This window comes from Oryzias melastigma, linkage group LG6, assembly GCF_002922805.2.
Source record: "Oryzias melastigma strain HK-1 linkage group LG6, ASM292280v2, whole genome shotgun sequence".
Classification (NCBI taxonomy): Eukaryota; Metazoa; Chordata; class Actinopteri; order Beloniformes; family Adrianichthyidae; genus Oryzias; species Oryzias melastigma.
In genome coordinates this window covers 20,769,911-20,793,331 of record NC_050517.1, presented here as the reverse complement: position 1 = coordinate 20,793,331, position 23,421 = coordinate 20,769,911, and the positions used below count along the sequence as shown (strand labels likewise).

Here is a 23,421-nt window from a genome sequence, read left to right as displayed (position 1 = left end):
GGAGCACTACTGAAGGCCTAGGTGTGAAATGCACGGCCCGCCACTGATGTATAGGGTGTCTAAAAGTGATCAGTTTGCACCTTAATTGACACAAAAATGGTCAGAATCACTTGTGGTTGAGGACAGTAAATACTCAAACCCCTGCAGAATATCTGGAAAGAGAAAACATGACACTAAGCGGAGGCACAGCTGGCAATGCAACAAACAGCGATCCATAAGTAATCATCAAGGTAATTTTAGGACGGCTTCATGCTGTTTTAAGACAACCTGCCTCATATCTTCCTTTAATCCAATGCCAAACCATTCACTTTTCATAAAAAAATAAAAAAATAAAAATCTGTTTTTTATGGCTCTCATGTGATTTTTTTAAGTAGGTCACATGGATAGTCATTTAGGTCTGTTAGTTCTTTATATTTGCATCTATATAAATTTTTAACCCTTTGTGACCAGTGAGAAGAATACGACTAATAAATAAATATACATATTCATTTTGTATAAAATAGTTCTAAAAAGTGTGAAATGGGAGATTTTAACAAAAAAAAATAATTGGCTACTCACCTATCAAAACTAAACCTGAATGAAAGTGTTAGCTCTTACAATGAACGAAAAATAAACACAAAACTTAAGTTTGACAAAAACAAAATCTGACAAACAAAAGATGACTAACAGAGAGATAAACCTGAGAAAAGTTTGTGATCATTGAACTAAAAGCTGCTGTGCTCTTGACATGGAGCAGGAACTAAACCAAAGAAATCACTAATCGTCTTACCTGAAAGTGAAATATTGAATCAATTAAGAAAAGCTCCGTAATTTGTTACATTTAAAAATATTAGTTCTTATCAAATTCAATTTTTAAGTTAAGTAACCATCAATTCAAAATTTTAATTTGACAAAAACTAATAATTTTAAATGTAACAAATAACAAAACTTTTGTTAATTGATCTAATATTTCACTTTTTCAGTGTAAAATTTGGGCAAATATTTTGACTCGTGATCCACAAATGGGAGCCAATGTGACCAGGAGCCTATGTGTGGCACATTTAGATAATTCACCCTATAAGAGAAAGAAATAACACATAATCTGGAGAAAAACATACTTTAATCTTGATTGAAATTAAATGTTTTTTTTTTTTTTTTAAACAGATGTCTGTTTGGACTTTTGGGGAGTCAAAACTGTGTTTTTTTGTTCTCATTTTGGGGCCAATTGTACCTTTAGATTGATGTCCATAAGGGAAAAATACAAACTTAGAGAAATGCTGCATTCAGGTGGTGTTTGAATTATCAGAAAAATGTCCGTCTAACACACATGAACGTCAGAAAAACAACAAATGTTCCAACACACATGAACAAAGGTCAATAAATCCGTAGTGCATCATCTATGGGGACACAGCAGAATTACAGACAAAATAAAACATTAATAAGAATTATTGTTATAATTTATTCTAGTTTGACGGGACGCTTTCCCACTTTACTAAAGCCACCAAAAGCAATGATAAACATTTCCCTTTTAAGGCTAATATTCTACCCAATTTATAATTAATACTGTTAATTACTTAGTTTTCAGTCTTCATCTTATATTTTTATTGCATACAAGATGCATTCCTTACAGTCAAAAGTCACAATGTGCATAAAAACAGCTGACAGATGCGGCAGAGAGAAAAAAATCTTTTCAGGGAAAGGTCATGCACACAAACACGTATTAAAAACTTCTGTGACCAGATATAAATGTCACATGAATAATAAAAAGATTTTTTTACCCAGAAATAGCATTTAAATCATGAATAATATCATTGTAGTCTGGATTTTTTCACCCACATATCACCACGTCTCAGTTGCCGGGTCACACAAACACTTGTTGGGAACCTTTTAGCGCATTTTTTAATGTTTTCTCTTTTTTTTCTTCACGCTACAGCGTTTCTGCGTCTCAAAGAGGAAAAACAGACCATCTGACAGAGATAAAGAGAAAAGACAACGTGGAGAAAAGCCACACAGCGAGCACAGCAGATGAAACAAATGCACACACAGCACCAAACATGAAGAGAGCAGCAAAACAGAAGCAGCAACTTTAATCCTGAGCTCAGAAGATGCACGGCTCCATTAGAACTAAGCTAAAAAGTGTCTTTATTTTTAAACTTAAAGGAAGATGGCTTGAATACGCTCCTCACCAGATTCTGCACCATGCACATCCTCTCACTGCGCAGCTCCGCCACCAGCCCATAAATATCTACAAAGTCGTGATCTCTGATGTGCTGAATGAGGTGGTCCAGAGCAATAAAAACTCCAGTTCTCCCCACACCCGCACTAAGAAACAACAGAAGAAGATACCATTCAATCTGTGTGAGCAACATTACTGCTTAAATGAACATTATCTGAACGATTTATGAGGGTTTCCTGCTGTTGAGACGGTAGCGTACCTACAGTGAACCGCTATGGTGGAGCTGTCATGACGATGTGCTCGGATGGCTTTAACAAACTTGATGAAGGTGCTGCAGGACTCTGGGACTCCGTGTTCAGGCCACGACGTGTAGTTGAAATGCTTTACTAAAATGTAGTGGCCGTGCTGCAACACAAAAGGCAGGAGAGCTCCTTATCTGCACCCAAGTTCTGACACAACATGACAGGTAATATTTTCCCTTTTTTGTCTTTGGAATGAAGGCCATAAAAAGATAAAAGCTGTTCAGCCAAATGGTATTAAATGTCATTATGAAAGTATGACAGCTCCTCTTTCGGTCTCTTTCTGATTTAGGATCTGCAGAAATGGAGCCTAAAAAATGTTCCCCAAAAAATTGCACCAGAATTAGAAATTATGTGTCAAACAGAAATTTTAATGGTAATCCCTCTAATAGAAACAGAAATCAGGTTTGTTGTCAAAATTAAAGGACATTTTTTTTTTAATTCAGCACACTCCTAAATATTCACCAGTTAGGTTTTGGTATGTTTTTGGTAATACTTTTTAATTACTGACACATACCCAATTCCTAATTTACTTAGTTTGGTTGTGATTCTTCACTTCAGGTGATTACCACTGACAATCAGGAAGGATGTTGGGCCAAACCACTGCAGGACATTTGTATTTTGTTTGTTTTAAGGGGTTCATTTAGGTCTATGTCGGGGATGTAAATTATAGCTATGTTTTTTCCATATCTAGTTACATTATTCCATTGCATTCATTACACATATTTCTCAGCAGAGTGAGGTTGGCTTAATAAACCGGGCCCTATAGGGATCGATTCCCTCTGCTGTAGCTCTTGTGGGTTTTGATTAATATTGGGGTTCTGGTTTCTATTTTCATTTACTCTTCCTCTCCTCTATTATGTATTATATTTAGTTCTCTGTGCTTCTTTTTGGTGCAGTGTGATTCATGTGTTGTTCCTCTTTCACACTCCTCCTCGGGAGAACGGGAGGGATTTCAGATTCCTGGTGGATCATCTGTGCTGTTCTTGGTCGTGGACCACGCCTCTGGCTCGTCTTGGCCTCGTCCCGTCGTCCTATCTGGCTGAACTCTATTCAAATACATGGTTGTAGAGTTAGATAAGCTAATTCTCCTGTAATAGTCCTGGTGAATCGCCTGTCCATCCTGGGAGAGGATTTATCCTTCATGTGGACATCCCTGAGGTTTCTTCTTTTTTCCTGGAATCAAGGTTTTTAGGAGTTTTTCCTTACTGGGAAGGAGGGTCTAAGGGCAGGGATAACCAGTTTATTATGGTATATGGTGTATTGTGCATGGACTTGACCCAAAAGCTTCCCCATTGTGTAAAGCAGGATGAAGCGTGTTTTTTGGAGTTGAGTCCCTTTTGTTTTAGATTTATTTGTTTAATTTTTTTGGACCCAAATACTTTTATTTTGTGGATAAAGCATCTCTGCTCTTTATTTACAAAAATAAATAAAAAAATAATAAAACAGCTTCCAAACACTGTTTATAGATAGGCTTAATTATTTTTTAAAAAAGGTTGTCAGGTGGGATAAAAATAGTTTAAATCATCATCAACTGACAACATCTCAATGACATGACATCACTAACAGGATGGCTGATGGGAGCTTTTTGAACATATAATTGGAATTGTAAGTCTTAGTCATCAATCAAATGATTATTGTTTTATTTGGGAAATTAAAAAATATATAATTTCTGCTTTTGAAGTGCTATTGAAGCTTTGTGGGTTCATGTAAATTTAGCTGTTTGAACCTTTTCCACTTTTAAGGTCCTGACAGTCCAGTCAGGAAACGCTTCTTCTGACACTTTGGAGATGAGAATGTCGCTGAACACCGTCATGGGCTTGTTGTCCTCTGGCCAGTACTTGTGACATCGAATCTGAAACACAACAAACACAAACAGGTATAAATTAGACCCCATCACAGGTACGACTCCTCTGGGACCGAACCCCCAAACAGTGTGTATAAATATCTCATGACTCACTCTGCCTTTTTCGTAGCACTGTGTGAGCATGGCGATGCTGCGGGTTCCCGTTTCCCAGATCATTCTCCAAAAGTCGGCCACGGTTCCGGGGAGAGGACCCTGCGTGGCGATGAACTCGTTTGGACACAAATAACCCTTAAAGGGATGAAAATGAGAGACAGTGAGGCTCAGACACAAACTTCACTTCAAGTCTAATCACTGCACAGAAGGTTCAGTTCCCTCCATCGGGAGCAGTTACTCACTGAAACAAAGCTGGCGTTGATGAAGTCGGAGCCCGCAGTGCCCGGTTCTGACAGCAGTTTCACTCGATTATTATTGTCTGCATACAGAGCAAGTCAATCTATCAGTGTGCGAAGTACAGGGGGAAAGGTGCTGTACACACTGCTGCCTTAAGAGGCTCATTTTCACTCTGACCACATACAGGGTTTGATATTGGGAAAGCGATTCTTGGATTTGTTCCAGGGCAGGTCAGCGTCTGTGGTTGCCAAATCCTGCAGCAGCTTTGGGAGCTCCTGCAGGAATAAAATCCAACACATTAGCATTCACATGAATATGTGACATTAGAGGCCAGGGATACTATTTATAATTGCTTAAAGTACACTTAACTATGGGATGACGTTTGTAATCTGCAAAGTCTAATTTTGACATCAATGTTTTCAGATATTTAGCATATTTTAGGAGGAAAAAAAAGTATTGTTTTTCAAATTAATATTTTCACCCTTTAAATTCATGTATTTATAAATGTTACATTTAGTAGCTAAATATTTAGTTAGCAAGCTAAACATTTATTTTAAAATTATATATTTAGCTTACAAACAAAATATCTAATTTTATAAAATTTTATGTTTAGTTTGTACATCAAATATTTCCATCCATCCATCTTCTTCTCCGCTTTGTCCCTGTCGGGGTCGCGGGGGTGCCGGAGCCTATCCCGGCTACTGAAGGGCGAAGGTGGGGTACACCCTGGACAGGTCGCCAGTCTGTCGCAGGGCCTCAATCACACACATTCACTCTCACATTCACACCTAGGGACAATTTAGAGTCACCAATTAACCTATGAAGCATGTTTTTGGACGGTGGGAGGAAGCCGGAGTCCCCGGTGAAAACCCACGCATGCACGGGGAGAACATGCAAACTCCACACAGAAAGGTCCCAGCCGGGAGTCGAAGCGGGGCCTTCTTGCTGTGAGGCGAGAGCGCTAACCACTGCGCCACCGTGCAGCCCACATCAAATATTTATTTTCTAAAATAAATATTTAGGTTTTGTAACTAATTATTTAGTTTGGTGCTAAATATTTAGTTCTCTTACTAAATATTCAGTCAAAAAAATATTGAGCTTGGATTTAAATAATTTGTTTTTAACTAAACATTGAATTGAAAACTAAATATTTAAATACAAAAACTAAATATTTAGCTAAAAATCAAATATTTAGCTTAGATCTAAATATTTAGTTTGGAGTTGAACATTTAGTTAAAAACTAAAAAAAATCGTTTTTAATTATATTTTTAGGTTTTTTTTTTTTTTTTTACTAAATATTTAATTAAAAACTATATATTTAGATCCATTCTAAATGTTAAGTTAAAATCTAAATATTTAATTTTAAACTAAATATTTTTTTTAATGAATATTTAGTTTTTAACTAAATACTTTTTAAAAGTACTAAATATTTAGCTCCAAAATAAATATTTAGTTTCAACACCTAAATATTTAGTTTGTAAAATAAATATTTAGTTTAGATATAAATATTTAGTTTAGATATAAATATTTAGTTTCATTAAATATTTTGCTTTTAAGCAAAATGTATAATTTTAAAATAAATATTTATCTTAAAAATACATATTTTGCTTGCTAACTAAATATTTAATTAGTAAATGTAACATGAAAATATACATTTGAAAAACAAAAAAAAGCATTTTTCTCCAAAATGTTTAATATCTGAAAACATTGATGTCAGAATTGTACTTCAGAGATTTACAAACGGAACCCCATCCTTAACTCCTCTGCCAAACTTAAATTGAATTTTACATTTCTTAAAAATATAAAAATGTGAGGAGACTTCAGAGGTCCTGTTGGTAAAAGATGCTGCTCTAGGACAGGAGATCAACTCTAACATGTAGTTTTTGGGTTATCTTTAAAGCTTTGAATGGCAACTACTGTATTTTGCAAAAATCAGTTTCTATTTCTTTAAGTTTTAACATGATGTAAGGATTTGATAGAAAGGTCAAACACTTACTGCAAACTCCTCCTGGAACTTGGAGTTGTCGTTGGCACACAGGTCCTCCACATGCTGCAGGAAAGACTTCTTGTTGACAGGCCTGACAACAGAGAAAGGGAGGATCAAACATACAACAAAAAGACGTTTCTTTCTGATTGTGATCTGATTGAGTTCCTAACATGCAGGAGGTGCGGTGCAGTTATGGTAAAAAGAATGACTTACTTCAGTGACTTTCTGTAGCTGAGCAGCCTGTGAAAAACAGTCAAAAAAATCCAACCAAAATTACAAACAGCGGTAATATTATCAGCCCACACGCTGGCACTCCTATCCTCTCTTACAGATGAAACCACACAGCAACCTGTGTTTACAGCAGAGGGGGGTTAAAGATTTTTGCAATCAAATCTACTTTGATTAAACGCAGCTTCCTGCTTTGATGTTCGAATCTCGAGGAATACATGAACATCAAAAAGAAGCTAGCGTGTGCTTCCTCACTGAGGCCTCCTCTTCTTCGCAGCAGCTGACGAAGATTAAAGTTTACACCCCTTTAACTTTCAAGCAAACCCGAGATTTGATAAACTAATTTGTGAGTGGAGGGATGTCAGGGAAGCTGTCCGATCCCTGCCAGCGATGGAGGCTGATGAGCGGGGCTGTTGGTTAAACACGCGTGTGATGGATCAGCGTAAATAAAGCTTTAATACACAAAAACATGCAGCATGAGGCAATCTCAACATGATGACAGACTCAAACAGTGAGCAAAGAAGAACACGGCAAACGCTCCACACGCACGCAAAACTCCAAACTTACTGGATGACATAAATCTCTTTCCGCTTAAAGAAGAAAGAGGAATACCTGGAGGGAGAGAAGTGTTCGGTGAGAGAGACAAAGCCAAAGCATGTGAGGGTAGATGCAAACACACACACAAAAAAAGAAAAATGCTTTTTTTAATAAAGCTTTTAATAAACCAATGTTTACTGCAGGACATGTGAATCGTAACACAGAAGTTTAGTGAGAAAATGTGGTGATTTAGTAAAACAAAGTTGAACAGAAAACATTCTAACAGACATTAAATAGATTTTCTGTGACTTTAAAACTCCTAAAAACCACTTCAGCTTCAAAATTAATTTAGCATCTAGTTAAAAAAAAAACTAAGTGATTCCTTTTTATTGCTGTAAAAACATTTACGCATTAGGAGGTTAAAGACTAAAATGGTGGAAATATTCACTAATTATTCACTATGATGAAAAAAAAAATAAATAAAAGTTATTGTATTGTGCGTCCAGACATTTGCACAAACAGGATATTTTTTGGTGTGACATGTGTTTGCTCGTATGCATGTGCGTGGAAATTGATCTGTATTTGTTGATATGGATGTGTGAAGGTTTCTGCAGCATCTTTGATAAACATCTACACTCAAGTGCTGGAGTTAGCGGGCTTTTTCCGTTATGGAACAGCATTCCAGCAGCACTACGAATGATGTCAGACCTTAACAGTTTTAAATGTTATTTAAAATTAACCTTAAATACTAAAGGGGTTTATGCAAATATACACCTCATGTGACCTATTGTAACAGGAAAATCTGTTCTCACAACCATTTTTGCTGTGGCTTTTTTTTCTTGCAACCCGTCAGTGATTTCAAAATAAGAGCAAAAGAAGAAGAATGAATAACAACTACCTTAGATTGTTTGTTGTTGTTTTATTGTTGTTGTTTTTTATTGTGAACCAAAAGAAATTAAAAGGTTGGCACAAAATTTGGTAATAATGATTTGCTGACATAAAAAATGTTCTGAAACTACTAAACTACAATGGTGTCGTGTTTCATTTCCAGGTTATATTTTGGCAAACTTTACAAGCTAGATGATGGCAGAATGGAAGCACACAAAAAGTTGGCTGCAGCAAAGAGCTTTAAGTATTTTGTGAAGGAGGTAGACAAACCCAAAACATGCCAAAACATGCAAGTTTTGTTAGTAGGAGTGCAGGTTTTAGATGAAAACAAACACACATGTACCGGTTGAGCTTTTCCTGCTTCAGCTCCATATCTGCCACAGCGATGAGCTGATCGAGCTTACACTTTGTCTCTATGATCTCTGCCTCTCTGGGGGAATAAGTCCCACCCTCCTTCTTATGCTGGTGGAGCCTCCATACAAAAACAAACAAGATTTGAATTTAACAAAATGTTTAACAGATTCCCTCCTACTGCAGAACTGTTGATGCTTTCTTCTTACTTGACTGAGCAACAGACGATGATGATGAGAAACACGGCCAAAAAGAAGGAGAGCAGAACCCCCAAGATGATCTGCTCCTCTCTGGTCAGCAGCCCGTCTGCAGACGCTGGGAGAGACAGAACGTCACCAAAAAGCACCACATATTATGAATTTTTGCTGTTTCATTTCCTATAGGAGTACCTGTTCTGATGTGCTCCGAGTAATCTGAGTCGGTGTACTGGCCTCTGATGTTGGTAGCTCTGAACTTAAACCTGTCATTAGGAAGTGAGAGTAGATCCTGAGAAAAACACAACTCTTGGGGTATTTAGAAAGCGTCTTGTGCACTCACACATAGACAGTGTTGGGCTTCAGAGGCCCGTTGCAGAAATGGTCGGTGTTGTTGAGTTCCAAACAGGCGTCGTTTCCTCCGATCACGTAGCCCTCCGCTGTGGTTTGGTTGAACCTCAAGCCGCCCCTTGACTCCTGTTGACCCCCTCTGACGTCCGGTGAGGTCGTCTTCGTGAGCAGTGAACATGGAGGGTTGAGAAAGCCCTCATCTGTCAGGTAAGGGGCAGGACGGTGGTGAAAAGCACTCCTCCAGTTGGTTACGTTCCCCAGGTCTCTCACTGTGACAGCAAGGAAATTGGACGTGAGGGAGGAGTGGAAGTAAAATAAAAAAAAAAATGTAGACATTCTGTTGATGTTAAACTCTCAGGCTTGATAAATTGGCTTTTGGGAGCTTGGGACAAAGCGATGCACTGTATAACACAATTCTGCTCTAAGCTTCAAACGCTGAAGAAGACCAAAACACAAGTGCATTCAACTAAAAAGTGATGGCTGTCATACCCCCTGACTCGGCCACGATGACCTGAATTTTTGCAATTGGTCCGTTGTCGTCACTATAGAAACAAGCAGGCTTGCGTACGGTGATAGTCTTGTGGGTTACCATGGCAACCCCTCCATTGCCCAGCATTGCCTGGGGTGTTTGGGTTGGCTTGGAAGGGGCTGGAAAAGAGGAGAAGTACACACACACACACACATATAGCTGTCAGGTGAATGTGTATGTGAGAATTGAACCGATACTCTAGAACATCAAACGCCAGCACTATCAACGTGGATCTAAAGATGCCGCAGAGTTCCGTTTCCTGCATCAGAGCTGACCTGTTTGCAACAATTCTGTCTGGTACTTTTGCTGCTGCAGTGCTGCAACGTGAAGAAAAGACAAACTGTGCTGGAGCACTGCAGAGACGACTGGAGAGGCAGAGCTGTACCTTTGATTCCTGTAGTTATCTGGACATGTTGACTGAGCGGGCTCCAGCCTGCGCCGTTCTTAGCCGAAATCTGCAATCGGAGCAGAACGAGAAACAAGGGGATGACAAACTTTTATAAAGCTGAGTTCCAGCCGGTTGCTGTTAGATGCTTTTTCACCTGTATGGTGTAATTGTGTCCTCCTTTTAAACCTTCAACGTCTGCAGTCAGTGTGTTATTTTCCTTCTGGATGATGCTAAGACTGATGTTTTTGACCAGCTTCTCTTTTTCGTACACCAAAGCGACGTAGTCAGTTATTACTCCGTTGGGCTCCTCCGGAGGACTGAAGCTCAGCGTCACAACCTTCACTTCCTCCGGCATAGAGGTGACGTTCACATTCTTGGGGGGGTCATTGGGCTCTGGGGATGGAGGGAACATTCAGAGTAGTAAGCTGTTTCGTTTGTCAGGAGAGCGACAGCTAAACTGATCCATCATCATACCCGCCTCCAGTGTTTGATGGGTAACAGGCCCGATAGCTTTTCCATCTCTGTTCGCGTACTCCAGTGGACCAGTGAAGGCCGTGAGAGTCACAGTGTAGCGAGTGAAGGCGGTCAGGTTAGCTACAACGACTGTCTTCACCTCCTCTTGAGATCGAACGATTGAGATGTTCACACCAGGACCGTCCACCTGAGATAGAAGGAGAGGCTATTTTATTTACCTCCTAGATATTCTAACATTCATTCGACGAACTTGTGTTGACTTAAGGTGACCTGCAAAAGATAAGAAGTTGGTCCAGAGAGAACAGCTGGGTCCTCCCACGTGATGTGAAGGCTGGAGGAGGTGGCTGTCACTGCTAGGTTACGAGGAGGAGCATCGGGGTCTGTGGAGGGGAAGGAGAGACATGGAAAGCTAAGAATATGAATACGTGCACTTGCTGGCCACTTTATTAGGTACACCATGCTAGTACTGGGTTGGACCACCTTTTGCATTCAGAACTGCCTTAATCCTTGGTAGCATAGATTCAATAAGGTTCTGAAAGCAGTGGTTCTCACAGTTGCTGGAGATTTGTCGACTGCATATGGAGAAAAAATGGACTCATCCCGGTTTGTGTGTGCGTGTAGTTCTTGATTTGTGCTTAACTTTGGATTTGTGTGTGCATAATTCTTGATTTGGAACGCATACAAGACATTTTGTGCATAACTGTGTACTTGCAGTTGTGTATTCACATGTACAAAAATGTAAAAATTCAAAAAAATACATTATACACATGCACAACATAAAATAACAACAGCTTGAAACTAACTATACACACAAATCTTTAAAAACTATTCATGAATCACTTGTAACACAAACACAAAGACGCATTTACGCTCAAATCTGATGTGAGACTCTTTTTACATCTCCAAGATATGTGTGTAATACAGCTTTCACACCAAATATGATTCACGCAGTAGAGGGGGCCAGTTTGAATGTGAAGTCAATAGTATAGACATGAATTGAAGTGATCTAAAGTCCCGCAGCGCAATTTAAGTGACATGGCGGCAAGGCAGCAACGAGATTTAAGTAGTACGGCCACTTTAGATATCTAAATTTTGGCATGTTGCCGCATCGCATCTACCAATCAGGGACTTAGATTTGAGCATGTGTCGTTTTTAGTATATTAATCCAATGCGAGCGTTTTTGTCCTGGACTTCCATCTAATTCCCCAACCCAATGGGGCGTGGGGTTGCCAGAGTCTTCGGGTATTGTTGGGCGAAGGCGGCATACACTCTGTGCAGATCAAGAGCCTTTGCCCGCGCTGGCTCTTTGGCTGCAGCCAGCCTCCCGGGAGTCAGTGGAGTTTGCGCACTTGATATGTCGGCAGATAGACAGCCGTTGGCTCCCGGCTTGGACCTCCTGAACTTTGAGACATTTTTTTCATTGAGACAATAAAAAAAAGGTCCCCTGATTTTAGCTTTGTTTTTAATTTTCCCCTCTTGAGTTAATGCGAGACATTGAGCTAAGTCACAGAAACACAGCGGACACAACTGTCGTAGAAAACACAGAACCCGGAGTGAGAATGAACGAGCTCCTGGAATCACAGAATGATCTCATGAACCCAGACATGTAGACATGTAATCAATGTTCTTGTAGAACTCTTCACAATAAATAAACCTTGTCTCTCAACATGATCCGTGTCTTCCATACATTCAAAGTGAGAGACACCGCTCCATGTAGCGATCATGCGACAAACAATAGCTCGTAGCTCCTCCCACATGCAGCCACGATGTTTAGCTCAGTCAGGTAGCGGGCAGCGAATTCGAAGAGGCAGGCCGCACAAATTTGTCGCGCAAATTGAAAACTTTAGCGCATCTAGAAGACATTTTCACCCACAGAACTGCCGCTCACCGGATATTTTCTCATTTTCTGATCATTCTCTGTAAACTCTAAAGATGGTTTGGGTAAAAATCACATCACTTCAATCACCATTCTTCTCCTTTCTGATGCTTGTTTGATCAGATTGCTGCCATGTGATTGGATGAGTAGACACTTACATTAAGGAGCAGCTGGACAGGTGTGCCTAATAAAGTGACATATGTCTCAAAGTAAGCCTGGCAGAAAGCATGAATCACACAGAACCCAAGTAACCAAATCAAAGTCATGACCTTTATCCCTCCAGTTAATGAATTCACTCACTAAAGAGCTTCTTGCATGCAGTGGTGGTGTAAGAGGGGGCTGTTTATTTAATTTTAATGGTAGAGAGATTATGCTAAACTAAAACGTGACTGTGTGAACATATACGCTTTTTACAGATCAATAGTACAGCTCCTCCAAGGCTTTTAGTTGTAAATTATAACCTTCTTTGTATGCATGAGTCGTGTTACTTCACCTTCAGCTGCTTTTGTCATGACTTGGGCTGTGCTGAAGTCTATCCTCACATTATGTTAGTTAGCTGTGTATGAAGATTTAGCATCAAGTAGAACAAATTAGATCTACAATTAAATGCTCCTGAAGGATAATCTTATAGCTATCTGGTATTTTTTAATTGCTGCGATACTTCAGATAAAACTAAATGATGCCCCTGATTGTGTTGCTGTTTGAACAGTTTTCAGTGACAAGCACAAGCTGTGTAACTTTGATCTCATCCCGGAAAACACACGACTCATTGATCAAATATTAATCCTGATGTCCGCACTGACTGCCAATTCCCCCCCTGGCAACGCACAAAGGTCGTGCCCTCACTGGGACGTCCTTACCTCCAGCTAGGGTGAGCTCATAAATCCAGTGTGTGTACTCTCCAATCCCAGCGTTGGTCACAGCAGCCACTCTGAAGCGATACCATCTGTATTTGGCCAGGGACTGCAGAGTGATGCGGTTCTCTGCAGCGTTATCCGAGGCATTCACGGAGACTGTGAAATTATCAACTATGCAGTCTGGGGCTAAAACGACCTCTGAGGACGGCTGTGCTGAGGTTGCCATGTTTGCCCCACAAACAGTAGAAAGCAGCTGGGCATTGATGAGATATTCCTTCAGCTGGCCGGGAACATGGAGCGGCGGCGCCCACTGGAGTGTCACATTGCTTGGGGTGGCCTGAGACATGGCGAGGAAGCGAGGAGCAGCTGGAACTGTTATGACACAGAGGATTCTATCAAGTATTCAGTCTCCTAAATGTGCAAAATACTGCAATATAAATCTCTAAATATCTGACTACCTGATTCAGAAAGTGTTGAAGCAGAGCAGTTTTCTTGGTCTCCTGGTCCTGCAGAATTGACTGCAGCAACAGAAAGCGCGTACTCCTGATTTGGGGATAGTCCGGTCAGCGTGTACTCTGGGGAGGTGGACTGGAGAGTGTAGGTCTCCATGCCTCCCTGCACTATAATGTTGTAAAAAAGGAGCTGTCCGTTGGGGTTTTCTGGAATTTCCCAGGAAAGTTGAATGGTATCCCATGTCAATCCCGAGCAGGACAGGTTCCCAACAACGTCAGAAACTGCAAACAAAGACGGTGAGAAGTGAGGCGTTGATATTATTTAAAAAAAAAAATCAACTTTAGCCTTGTCTTCATTGAGCAGTCCAGTCCAGTCTGGTATTTTAAGTGTTTCCATTATAAAACTGACACATTAACATGGACCAAACTACCATTTCTGGGCCTCCGTTGGTTGTAGGTCCATAGAAAAATGGAATGGACTGGTTAGTGTGGTTCTACCATTAAAACCCATTGATTGGTGGAAGGTCATTACAACAAAAGAAAGCGCCAAGAAAGCAACTGTATTCCTTTTTGGTGCATACAAACTTAAATGTTTTTTTATATACCATGGGTCTGCAACCTTCAACACTTAAAGAGCCATTTTGGCCAATTTCTAACCAACCCAAACCCAGTAAGAGCCACAAAGGTTTCACTCACATTTAAAAGATTCTGATCTATGTCTTTGCCACTGATATGATACATTTAAATAAACTATTTTGTGTTTTTTGGCATAAATAAAGCATAAACAGGAAGAGAAAATAGCTTTAAAAAAATATGATATGGTTTATAATTTTTGACAAAGCTTCACATGACTTCCTTTCAAAATAAAAGACATCCTGCACCATAGGGTCACGCCAATGCAGCAAATGCAGTAGAAACTATAAAGTCATCAATGGTTAAAAAAACTGTTTATTTCTCTGTTTCTGGTGCATTTCAGCTACAAATTGATAAATATAACCAACAAAGACTAAATCAAAGCTAATTAAGTGACCCCTTCCATATATTCAAACCATGATGTAGTTCACTTTCAGCTTATCCCTTCCGGGGTCACCACAGCGTAACAGCACCCACTGTTTCGCATCAGTGATTTGGCAGAGTTTTTACGCCGGATGCCCTTCCTGACACAACCCTGTACTTGAGGGGCACAGGGACCCAGTTAGGCAGCAGCGTCAAGGGTCTTGCCTAAGGATCCAATCTGGGTGGGGATCAGTGGACAACCCTGGGAATCGAACCCAGGGCTCCTAAGTGCCAGCCCTTCACCTAGCCTACTGAGCCACCCAATGAACACTTTAAATTCCTAAATTTGTTCAAAAGTAGAACATTTGCTTTATGATCCAGTGGATTATAAAGCATTTAAAACCGAAAAGCCACAATTGAGGGGTAAAAAAGGACCACATGTAGCTCCAGAGCTGCAGGTTACAGACCCCTGGTATATACGAAGTACCAAAAGTCAAGTGAAAACAAATGGGCTGCTGAATGACCTCCATTGTTGTTGTTGTTGTTATTAGCTGCATCCTGTCCAACTTGGAGTGGAAAAGCTCACCTGAAATACCAGGACCATTCTACACCTTATTGGACTGTACAATACCGCTCAGTGGAAACAAGGTTTTTAAGTCAGAGATGGTGTTTGTGTTGGACATGTTTTAGCCAGTTAAAAAGTAGCAAAGACTTGATCTACATTTATCTAAATTAGGGGTGTAATGATTAATTGACTTAATCGATGAATTCATTTCTATTCTTATGATCAAACCAAGTCGCTTTATCTGAGGCAAGGTGTTAATCAAATCAATCTATATAATTATAAAATCTCTTCAGAATGAAATAAATTGATTATAATCAAAATAAGAAAGAAACATTTGGATTGAGACACGGTAGATTTATTTTACTGTAATGAGAAAATAATTACATCATCACCATCATTATAGTTCAATGTGTGGAAACACTGAATTTTTTAAAGACATGTGATCATACAGTGAGATAAAATGTTTTAATAATGCTCCGTTTGTATTGTTTTGATGTGGAAAAACAACAGTGGGCTGAACTTCATGAAACTAAAATGTGAATGAATTTAGCATTAATTCTTGTTTACTTGTTTGTCTGTACACATATGTAATTTACATTTGAAGAACTCCGAGAAATCCTGAAAACGTAACTATTTATCACACTGGTGGAATTTTTGTCTAAAGATGTCCTGGATCAAGTTTAGATTAGTGAATCGGATCGTTCAAAATGAACCAATATTGACTTTGAATCGTCTCATCACACAAATGATGACATGAGTGGAATCCTTGTTAAATGAATCGTTACACCCCTACCCTAAATGTTTAGGGAACAGGGAACAATGCTGTACAACAAACTGTTTCTGGAAAAAAAAAAAAAAATCCTTTTACAACTTTTCATAAATGGTGTTGAGATAAACTCTCTTTATCTTTCTCCTTATAATCAAAACTATAAAATAATAATAAAACAAGAATTATTGTATGTTTTTTGTGTGCATTTCATTTATTTTATGCACTGTAAAATATACAATAAAAATATTTTTATTATTATTTTTTGTTCCTTTAGGTGCCTATAACTCCTCGCTTGTGGGTCAAGCTACATTTGTTTCATGTCTGCTTAGTTAAAAGTCTGGAAAAATCAGAAAACGACAATATGTGAACATCTTTTGCTTGAGATATTTTAGGACAAAGGATCTTTTTATTTTCCAATCCATGACAAACGTAACAGAAATAGAATTACACGTTTATTTTAACAATAATTGTGAGCAGAAATGTGATTCTGTGTGACTGACAGACGTCCAGACGGCGTGAGTGTTACCTGACTCATTTGTTGTGAAGGTCACAGGGAGACTGAACTGATTACCATGGCCCACTCTGGTGTAGCTGCACACACTGATCTCATAGGAGCTGTACGGTCTAAAGCCGGACAGATACTCCACGGTCGATGAACCAGAGGTATTCTGTATTTGTTCCAATGAACACCCAAAGGAAAAAAAAGAGAGAAGATTCAATTATCCGTTCCTGATTGCTGGAGATGATAAAACCCTTGTATCGGCACACATATGTGCAGGTGTACAACGTTACTGCAGACTGTTAACCAGAGTGTGAAATTAGCCACCGCTCGTGTGTGCTCCTACTGAGTGAGGGTTTCCATGGAGTGTGCAGGTGTTTGTCTAGTTGTTATGGTGAAGCAGCTTTCAACGTGTGAAATTAATATTACCTGATGTGTGACAGTGTGTGTGACTAGGTCTCGGATCCTGAACCCGTACTTTATCACCACTCCATTGGGCTCCAGAGGAGGCTCCCAGCTCAGCCACACAGAAACTGCAGTGTGGTTAAATATAGTCAGGTTCTGGGGCGGCGACATGGGGCCTGGAAAAACAAAGTTGGGGAGGTAAATAAAGGGAACGCTTTTGAGCAGCTATGATAATTGAAGACCTGCGTGTGGACTGACCGCCTTCATCCGTGTGCAGCTGCAGCAGCAGTGGAGGCCCTACTCCTTTACGGGTGGCAGATATGATGGTGAGGTTGTACGCCGTGTATGGAATCAGGTTGGTGAAAACGGCTGACGTGTTGAGGGTCTGTGTGGTGTTCGGGCCTCCTGGGCCGGACAGGGTGAGGGTGTAGTCTGTTATCTCTCCGTTGGCCTCCAGAGGGCGTTGCCAGACTACTCGGATGGAGGACGAGGTCAGGTTTTGTGTGGACAACAGCAAGGGAGGAGAACTAGGAACTGAGGAGTAAAAAAAAAATGTTAAAACATATACTTAAAAATCAAACAGTTACTTGTGGATAAACTTACTGTCGTCGTCTGTTCTTAGGTGCATGGTGCTGGTGTGGGTGTAGGCAGGGCCAGCCCCCGTTGCCGGGGTAACCGTCAGCACATAGGGGAAATACTTCCTGAGTTTGGTGAACAGATAGACATTGTCGGTTGTGGTTTGTCGGATGGTTTTGTTGATGCCAGGAGTCCCTGGAATGGTCATGTTCGGGAAGATGCCGGCCTCCTGCAAGGTGAGCAGGTAGTAAGGGCGACCGTTCGGCTCGGTGGGAGGATCCCAGCTCACGATGACAGCGGTGGAGCTAAAGATCTGATACGTCAAGTTGGAGACCGGGCCGTTTGGCACTGAGGGAGAAGAAAAGAGAGAAAAAAAAGAAGTTACTATTTTCAGCCTTCGCTGACAGCACTACTACTACACTGTGAGGCATCAAAGAAGGGCATCAATCAATTATTTACAATCTTAGGAGAAAAAGACGAATGCACCACTTGTCTTTATAATCAACATCTGTCAAAGTCAATGTTAACATTCGTGAAATAAACAATAATTTCATTATATTTATGCAACACTTTCAAAATAAAGCAATCATAGTTCTTTGAGGAAACATAAAGAGAAGTTTTCACACGGAAAATGAGGGATTATGAATTCAGAAAGATGAAGGAAAGTACTCATCCTGTTCTTCTCAGATCCTCTGGAAACACACGGTACACAGATTAGAAAAAAAAAGGAAGAAGATTAAACCGGAGATATCCAAAGATAAGACAGTAAGTATTAGGGGCCAGGGGGGAGCGAGCCCCTGCTGGGATTGGCTGTGTGGGAGACACAAGGTGCCTTGGAGGTCCAGTGCTCGGCTGATATTGGAGCAGCTAGAGCACAGGCAGAGATACAAGGTCAGTATGAGCAGTTCAGAAACTGAGAATAATTCACAAACATTACAAAAAAAAGTCTAAACTGTCAGATATTTTTTTTTTTTGTTACAAAGTGTAAAAGAGGCCCGTCTGCACCATTTTTCCCAAAATCACATAAAAACCTAGAGATCAATTTTGCTCCCTCTTTTTTTTTCAACGTCTATAATTAGGAGCATAACAAAATACTACATGCATAAATGCTAATCTCAGCTGCCATGGCAACACTTTCACCGCAGCACGAAACGGCACAATTTTTCCCAGAGCTTGAAGGAGTTTTTTTTTCCTCCTTATTATTAATGTCATCTTGTCCTAATTTCTTTTTTTTTGTTCACATAGTTCTGATATTTCTAAAATGCGATCATGCAGAAGACGACTTTTTTTTGCATAGCAATGTAAACAGACACAATTATAAAGCTGCTCTTTTAATCACAGTTTTTATGTAATTTTATTTAAGGGTAAGAAGAGATTTGAAAAAAGTGTGCAGACTTTCCTCTCCCAGTTTTCATTATATTGGAGATAATTACATCAAAATGTATAGTAATATTATGTGTAATTTTCCTATAAATCTTAATATATCGTTTCTATGCTGGTGCTTTGAGTGTCTGACTGACCATCCTCTGGTAAGAGCAGGGAAAATGGCTCGGATTGGACCCCTCCATCACCCTGAGAAGTGTTGGAGGTCATCCAAAAAGTGTAGTTAGTGCCTCCAATCAGCCGAGTCAGAGTGTAGACAAAAGGTGAGCCAGGTGAGGGGCGTTCAGGTAAGTCTGAAACGGGAACTATCTGTGGGAAAACAGGGTTGTGATTAATGTCAAACTCTTCCTCTGGAAGGGAAACAAATGTAAAGCGCCAGTTTAGTTCATACAAGAAACCACCGACAATTTAAGTCAATGTTCTTTTTCTGATGAAGTTAACTTTCATCCAAAGTTAACTTTTTCTTATTTTAAGCCTTAGTCATCACTGCCCTTATGGGTGGATACGTACGATTGCCGAAACGGCTCACATGAATGCAAAGACACAACACAACGACAACAGCCGAAGTCACAACACAACGGAAGTGAATCACAACGGAAATGAAGAACAGATTTTTTTAAAAAAACGTTTATTTTAGTTTTTAGCTATTGGCGCTTCTTCAGTGGTACGAGATTTGTTTGTAATCTATGTTTGTCTGAAAGCAGAATAAATAAACAACTTCAGAAATGAAACTTTTAAAAAAATCTATTACTCCCTTCCGTTGTTGTCAGCTTTTGTTGTCATGTTGTCGATTTTTATTGTCGTGCTTAGAGCTTTGTTGTTGTGCCTTGGTTATTGTCGTAGTGCTTCGGCTTTTGTTGTCGGCTTTTGTTGTCATGCTACGGCTTTTGTCGTCATGCTTTAGTTTTGTCATTATGTTGTCGGCCTTTGTTGTCGTGCTACGGCTTCTGTCGTCGTACTTTAATCATCCTTCAGCTTTTGTTGTTGTGCTCCGGCTTTTGTTGTTATGCTTCAGCTTTTGTCGTCGTGCTTCAGCTTTTGTCGCCATGTTTTGGCTTTTGTCGTCATGTTTTGGCTTTTGTCGTCATGTTTCGGCTTTTGTCGTCGTGTCGTCAGCCTTTGTTGTTGTGCTTCGGCTTTTGTTCTTATGCTTCAGCTTTTGTCGTGGTGCTTCGGCTTTTGTTGTTGTGTTTGGGCTTTTGGTGTCGTGTTCCGGCTTTTGTCGTTGTGTTGTCGGATTTTGTTGTTGTGCTTCAGCTTTTGTCGTCGTGCTTCAGCTTTTGTCGTTGTGTTGTCACCTTTTACTACATTTGATCTTAGCCAAAAGGTCAGGAAGCAATACTTCGGCTTTTGTCATTGTGTTTCTGCTTTTGTCGTTGTGTTGTGTCTTTTGCATTTATGTGAGCCATGTCAGCCACCATAGATTTGGGCAAAAAATGGACAAACCGTAACATGACATCCAGGTGACCTAGACACAATGACAAGGGTATAGAATAGACAGTAGATGATAGAGCAAAAATATTCATGTACTTTTTTTGTTTCGAGCATTCTGCAAGGAGCAGGAGCAGGTCACAGTGGACACTTGTACAACATGCAAGGATGTTTAAGGGTGAAGAAGGTGAGATGGCGTTGTTTCATACAGACTTTTCCTTTAATTAACCCCTCAAAACCAGTGCACTGGAAAGCACTGGTGCTGTTCATGTGAAAAGTGTGAGGTCTTTGCTGCAGCTTGACTATTGGAATTTAGGAAATTAGATAATCAGAGCGTAGTTTGTGTGGGCATCCTTATGTATCACCTAAACACCTCTACGTGAAGCATTTATAGAAGGTCAGTAATGGACCCGTATGTGCACCTCACAAACAACTACAGTTTGACGTAAAGGCGCCGTACGACAGCTTCACACACTTGCCACACACTCAACAATCATACGTTTCCTTTTCATGACATCTCTTGAGTCATGAAAACGCAGTCGCTCCTTTCTACGACCCTCCAGGGATCCGGACAACCCAAAAACCCGACCAAAGCTTTTGTATTTGTTTCTTTAAGCTGTTTTTTTTTTTTTTTTTTCAAAGTTCCGTCTCTCGTTTTTCAGATGCCTCACCTGTTTCCCAACTGTGCTATTTTCACTGTAAAAAATAGTGTAGAGCACAATGATTCCATTGGGCTGAGTGGGTGGGAACCACGTCAAGGTGACAGAGGAAGCTGTGACATTTTCAAAAGTCACATTTTGTGGTGGATCAAACGGCTCTAAGAGTGAGGGACGAAAAAAGAATAAACAGACACGATGAGAAATGAACTATTAATAATGAATTTTTAATTCAAGCCATCTGACAGGTTTTTTATTTTTTATTTGGACGTACCTGCATCAGTGACAGTGAAGCTGATGTAAACCAGCACTCCTCCATCTCCCAGTTTGGTCCAGCTGGAGACAGAAGCATTGTAGCGGCTCTCTGAATCCACCTGGATAACGACTGATGTTCCTGTCACATTCTGCCACATTTGGCTTGTTTCATTCCTGAAAGTGAGCAAACGCTAATGGTGCAGTACGTCTCACATTTGTTTTCATTGCTGTCATTCAGAAAGACGTTTCCAAACTTACCAAATTTTGACAATGTAATAGAGGATCTCTGAATTGGCGAGCAGTGGTGGTTCCCATGACAATTGTACCTCATAATCTGACAGCTTTGAGGCACGGAGAAACTGAGGGGGCGTGTCTGGAGCTGAGATGCAGGAGAGAGACTTTCAAGTCACATAAGAACAAAGACCTAAGAGGACCCGAGTGAACGGAGAGGTTATGGCTGGTTAACTGGAAATTAGTACTGTTAAAGTCAGGAACATCCCTGCAAAAGATGATGCTAAGAGCAGAAGCCTGGAAAGCAAAAACCTGTTAGCTTGAATGACTCCCTGTAATAGAGTGGAAACAAAAACCTGCAATACAACAAAGTTAGCATGATCTGGAGCAGAGAAGGAAAGGCTGGAAGGAAGTCAGATACATCTGTAACTGTGGAACATCCTAAAACTGTACAGAAAAACCCTCTTCTCTTTAACCCATCTCACCATCCTCAAGTGTCGTGATGTTGAGCGGCTCGCTGCTGTAGTTTCCCGGCCCGGCACGCGTGTGCGCTTGAACCACCACTTGGTATTTTGTGTACTTCCTCAGGTGCGCGATGTGGATGAAGTTGGTCGGTGAGGTGAGATTCACGTAGTGAGTGGAGTTGCGAAGCTCCAGGCTGTAGTGAGTGATGATACCGTTAGGCAGCAGAGGAGGCTGCCAGGTCACATTCACCTCGCTGGGGGTGACAGACTCATAGGAGAGGCCGTACGGAGGACTTCCTGGAACTGTAAATGAAATAATGTGGTTGGTATAGTTGATGGTAGTCTAAAAGGTGCTCGTATTTGTTGAAGTATCCCACCGTCTTCTCCAGACAGCAGGTATAAAGTGTTTGAGGTTTGGTTGCCGTAGCCGTAGCGTGTGTAGGCCCTCACAGACACGTTGTAGGATGAGAACGGCTTCAGGCTGGTGAGAGTCACTCTGTTGGAAGTTGTGTTCATTGCTGCCGCAAAGGTTGCGTTGTCGTACAGAACCTCGTAGTACTGGATAACCCCGTTGGCTCTTTCTGGTTTGGACCATGTAAGGGTGACGGTAGAGGGGCTGGTGTCTTCCACTGTCAGATTTTCAGGTGGGGAATCTGGTTCTGATAGAGAAACAAACAAAAACACATTAAAGACCAACTACAATAAAAATCACATTTTTAGGAAGCTCTTGTGGCATTTTTTTCCTGATAATGGAGGACAAATATAGAGGGAATTGTATCTTAAAATTGCATTTCTTAGTTTTTCTCTATCAATTTGTTCTGCATCAGGAGGAGAAAGTTGGAAAAAGCTTGTAGTCATTAGAAGTTACAACAGCAATTTCCCTTCTCTGCTCTTCTAAGACATCAACTTGTATACATCTACATATGTCTTTGTTTTCCTTGTCTGACCTGTCATCTGGTTCAAAAATATAAGATAATCTGGTCACAGAGAAAAAAATCATTAGCCAGAAGTCCTCGACCTGAACCCCTGTTTTAAGCTTTTGATCATTTCCTTTTAAAATACAGAAATTGCTTAATTGATCTGTTGATTCACAGAGAAAAAAACTGCATTTTTCCGGTTCTGATCAGCTGATTCATAGAAAATAAACTGGCTTTTTCTCCAGAGGTAAATGTGTGTAATTATGCAATATGAACACTTGGTAATATTGACTTGAAAGAAATGAACAATTAACGTTCTTTATCCCATTTGAAGCTCATCTTCAACACTAAACTGATAGACAGTTACAATTTATTGACATTCAAAAGCTGATAGTTCTGAAAAGTTTTGAAACTATCATTTTTGAAAGGGTTTCTTAAAGTTTAGGAAATTTCTCATCTAAAGTTGCAAAAATTTCCACTTCCGACTAGAGATTTTTTCTTGCTCCACAAG

The 23,421-nt window shown here is 40.2% G+C and overlaps 2 protein-coding genes across 2 annotated transcripts in view; both read right to left on the bottom strand.

Moving 5' to 3' along the window:
* The window catches only part of ptprq (protein tyrosine phosphatase receptor type Q), a 55,089-nt gene that overhangs the window by 4,513 nt on the left and 27,155 nt on the right, over nucleotides 1–23,421 (bottom strand). The window contains exons 32-57 of the mRNA XM_036212396.1: nucleotides 22,371–22,652; nucleotides 22,015–22,296; nucleotides 17,601–17,921; nucleotides 17,256–17,531; nucleotides 17,022–17,173; nucleotides 16,620–16,761; nucleotides 13,770–14,045; nucleotides 13,315–13,683; nucleotides 10,849–10,958; nucleotides 10,579–10,765; nucleotides 10,259–10,497; nucleotides 10,102–10,171; nucleotides 9,677–9,835; nucleotides 9,180–9,456; nucleotides 9,032–9,102; nucleotides 8,852–8,957; nucleotides 8,635–8,763; nucleotides 7,434–7,478; nucleotides 6,852–6,878; nucleotides 6,648–6,729; nucleotides 4,836–4,926; nucleotides 4,657–4,733; nucleotides 4,415–4,549; nucleotides 4,184–4,309; nucleotides 2,415–2,560; nucleotides 2,166–2,301 (exon numbers count right to left, since the gene is read on the bottom strand). Coding sequence (XP_036068289.1) covers nucleotides 2,166–2,301; nucleotides 2,415–2,560; nucleotides 4,184–4,309; nucleotides 4,415–4,549; nucleotides 4,657–4,733; nucleotides 4,836–4,926; nucleotides 6,648–6,729; nucleotides 6,852–6,878; nucleotides 7,434–7,478; nucleotides 8,635–8,763; nucleotides 8,852–8,957; nucleotides 9,032–9,102; nucleotides 9,180–9,456; nucleotides 9,677–9,835; nucleotides 10,102–10,171; nucleotides 10,259–10,497; nucleotides 10,579–10,765; nucleotides 10,849–10,958; nucleotides 13,315–13,683; nucleotides 13,770–14,045; nucleotides 16,620–16,761; nucleotides 17,022–17,173; nucleotides 17,256–17,531; nucleotides 17,601–17,921; nucleotides 22,015–22,296; nucleotides 22,371–22,652 — 4,313 coding nt within the window. The remainder of the gene's footprint in view (nucleotides 1–2,165; nucleotides 2,302–2,414; nucleotides 2,561–4,183; nucleotides 4,310–4,414; nucleotides 4,550–4,656; nucleotides 4,734–4,835; nucleotides 4,927–6,647; nucleotides 6,730–6,851; nucleotides 6,879–7,433; nucleotides 7,479–8,634; nucleotides 8,764–8,851; nucleotides 8,958–9,031; nucleotides 9,103–9,179; nucleotides 9,457–9,676; nucleotides 9,836–10,101; nucleotides 10,172–10,258; nucleotides 10,498–10,578; nucleotides 10,766–10,848; nucleotides 10,959–13,314; nucleotides 13,684–13,769; nucleotides 14,046–16,619; nucleotides 16,762–17,021; nucleotides 17,174–17,255; nucleotides 17,532–17,600; nucleotides 17,922–22,014; nucleotides 22,297–22,370; nucleotides 22,653–23,421) is intronic.
* On the bottom strand, nucleotides 18,857–21,999 carry LOC118598869 (phosphatidylinositol phosphatase PTPRQ-like). Its single transcript, XM_036212397.1, has 4 exons — nucleotides 21,557–21,999; nucleotides 21,318–21,472; nucleotides 21,059–21,204; nucleotides 18,857–19,265 (listed from the first exon to the last, which is right to left on the bottom strand). Exons 2-4 carry the CDS (start codon nucleotides 21,454–21,456, stop codon nucleotides 19,050–19,052), a joined length of 501 nt encoding a protein of 166 aa, XP_036068290.1. The 5' UTR covers nucleotides 21,457–21,472; nucleotides 21,557–21,999; the 3' UTR covers nucleotides 18,857–19,049.

What these genes read in the sequence shown, in the direction of transcription:
- LOC118598869 (XM_036212397.1), bottom strand. Translation starts at nt 21,456, where the DNA reads ATGTGGCAGAATGTGACAGGAACATCAGTCGTTATCCAGGTGGATTCA. An exon ending in CTTCACTGTCACTGATGCAG is followed by an intron (nt 21,205 to 21,317) that starts GTACGTCCAAAT and finishes CCTCACTCTTAG; the next exon opens with AGCCGTTTGATCCACCACAA. An exon ending in ATAGCACAGTTGGGAAACAG is followed by an intron (nt 19,266 to 21,058) that starts GTGAGGCATCTG and finishes GTTTTCCCACAG; the next exon opens with ATAGTTCCCGTTTCAGACTT.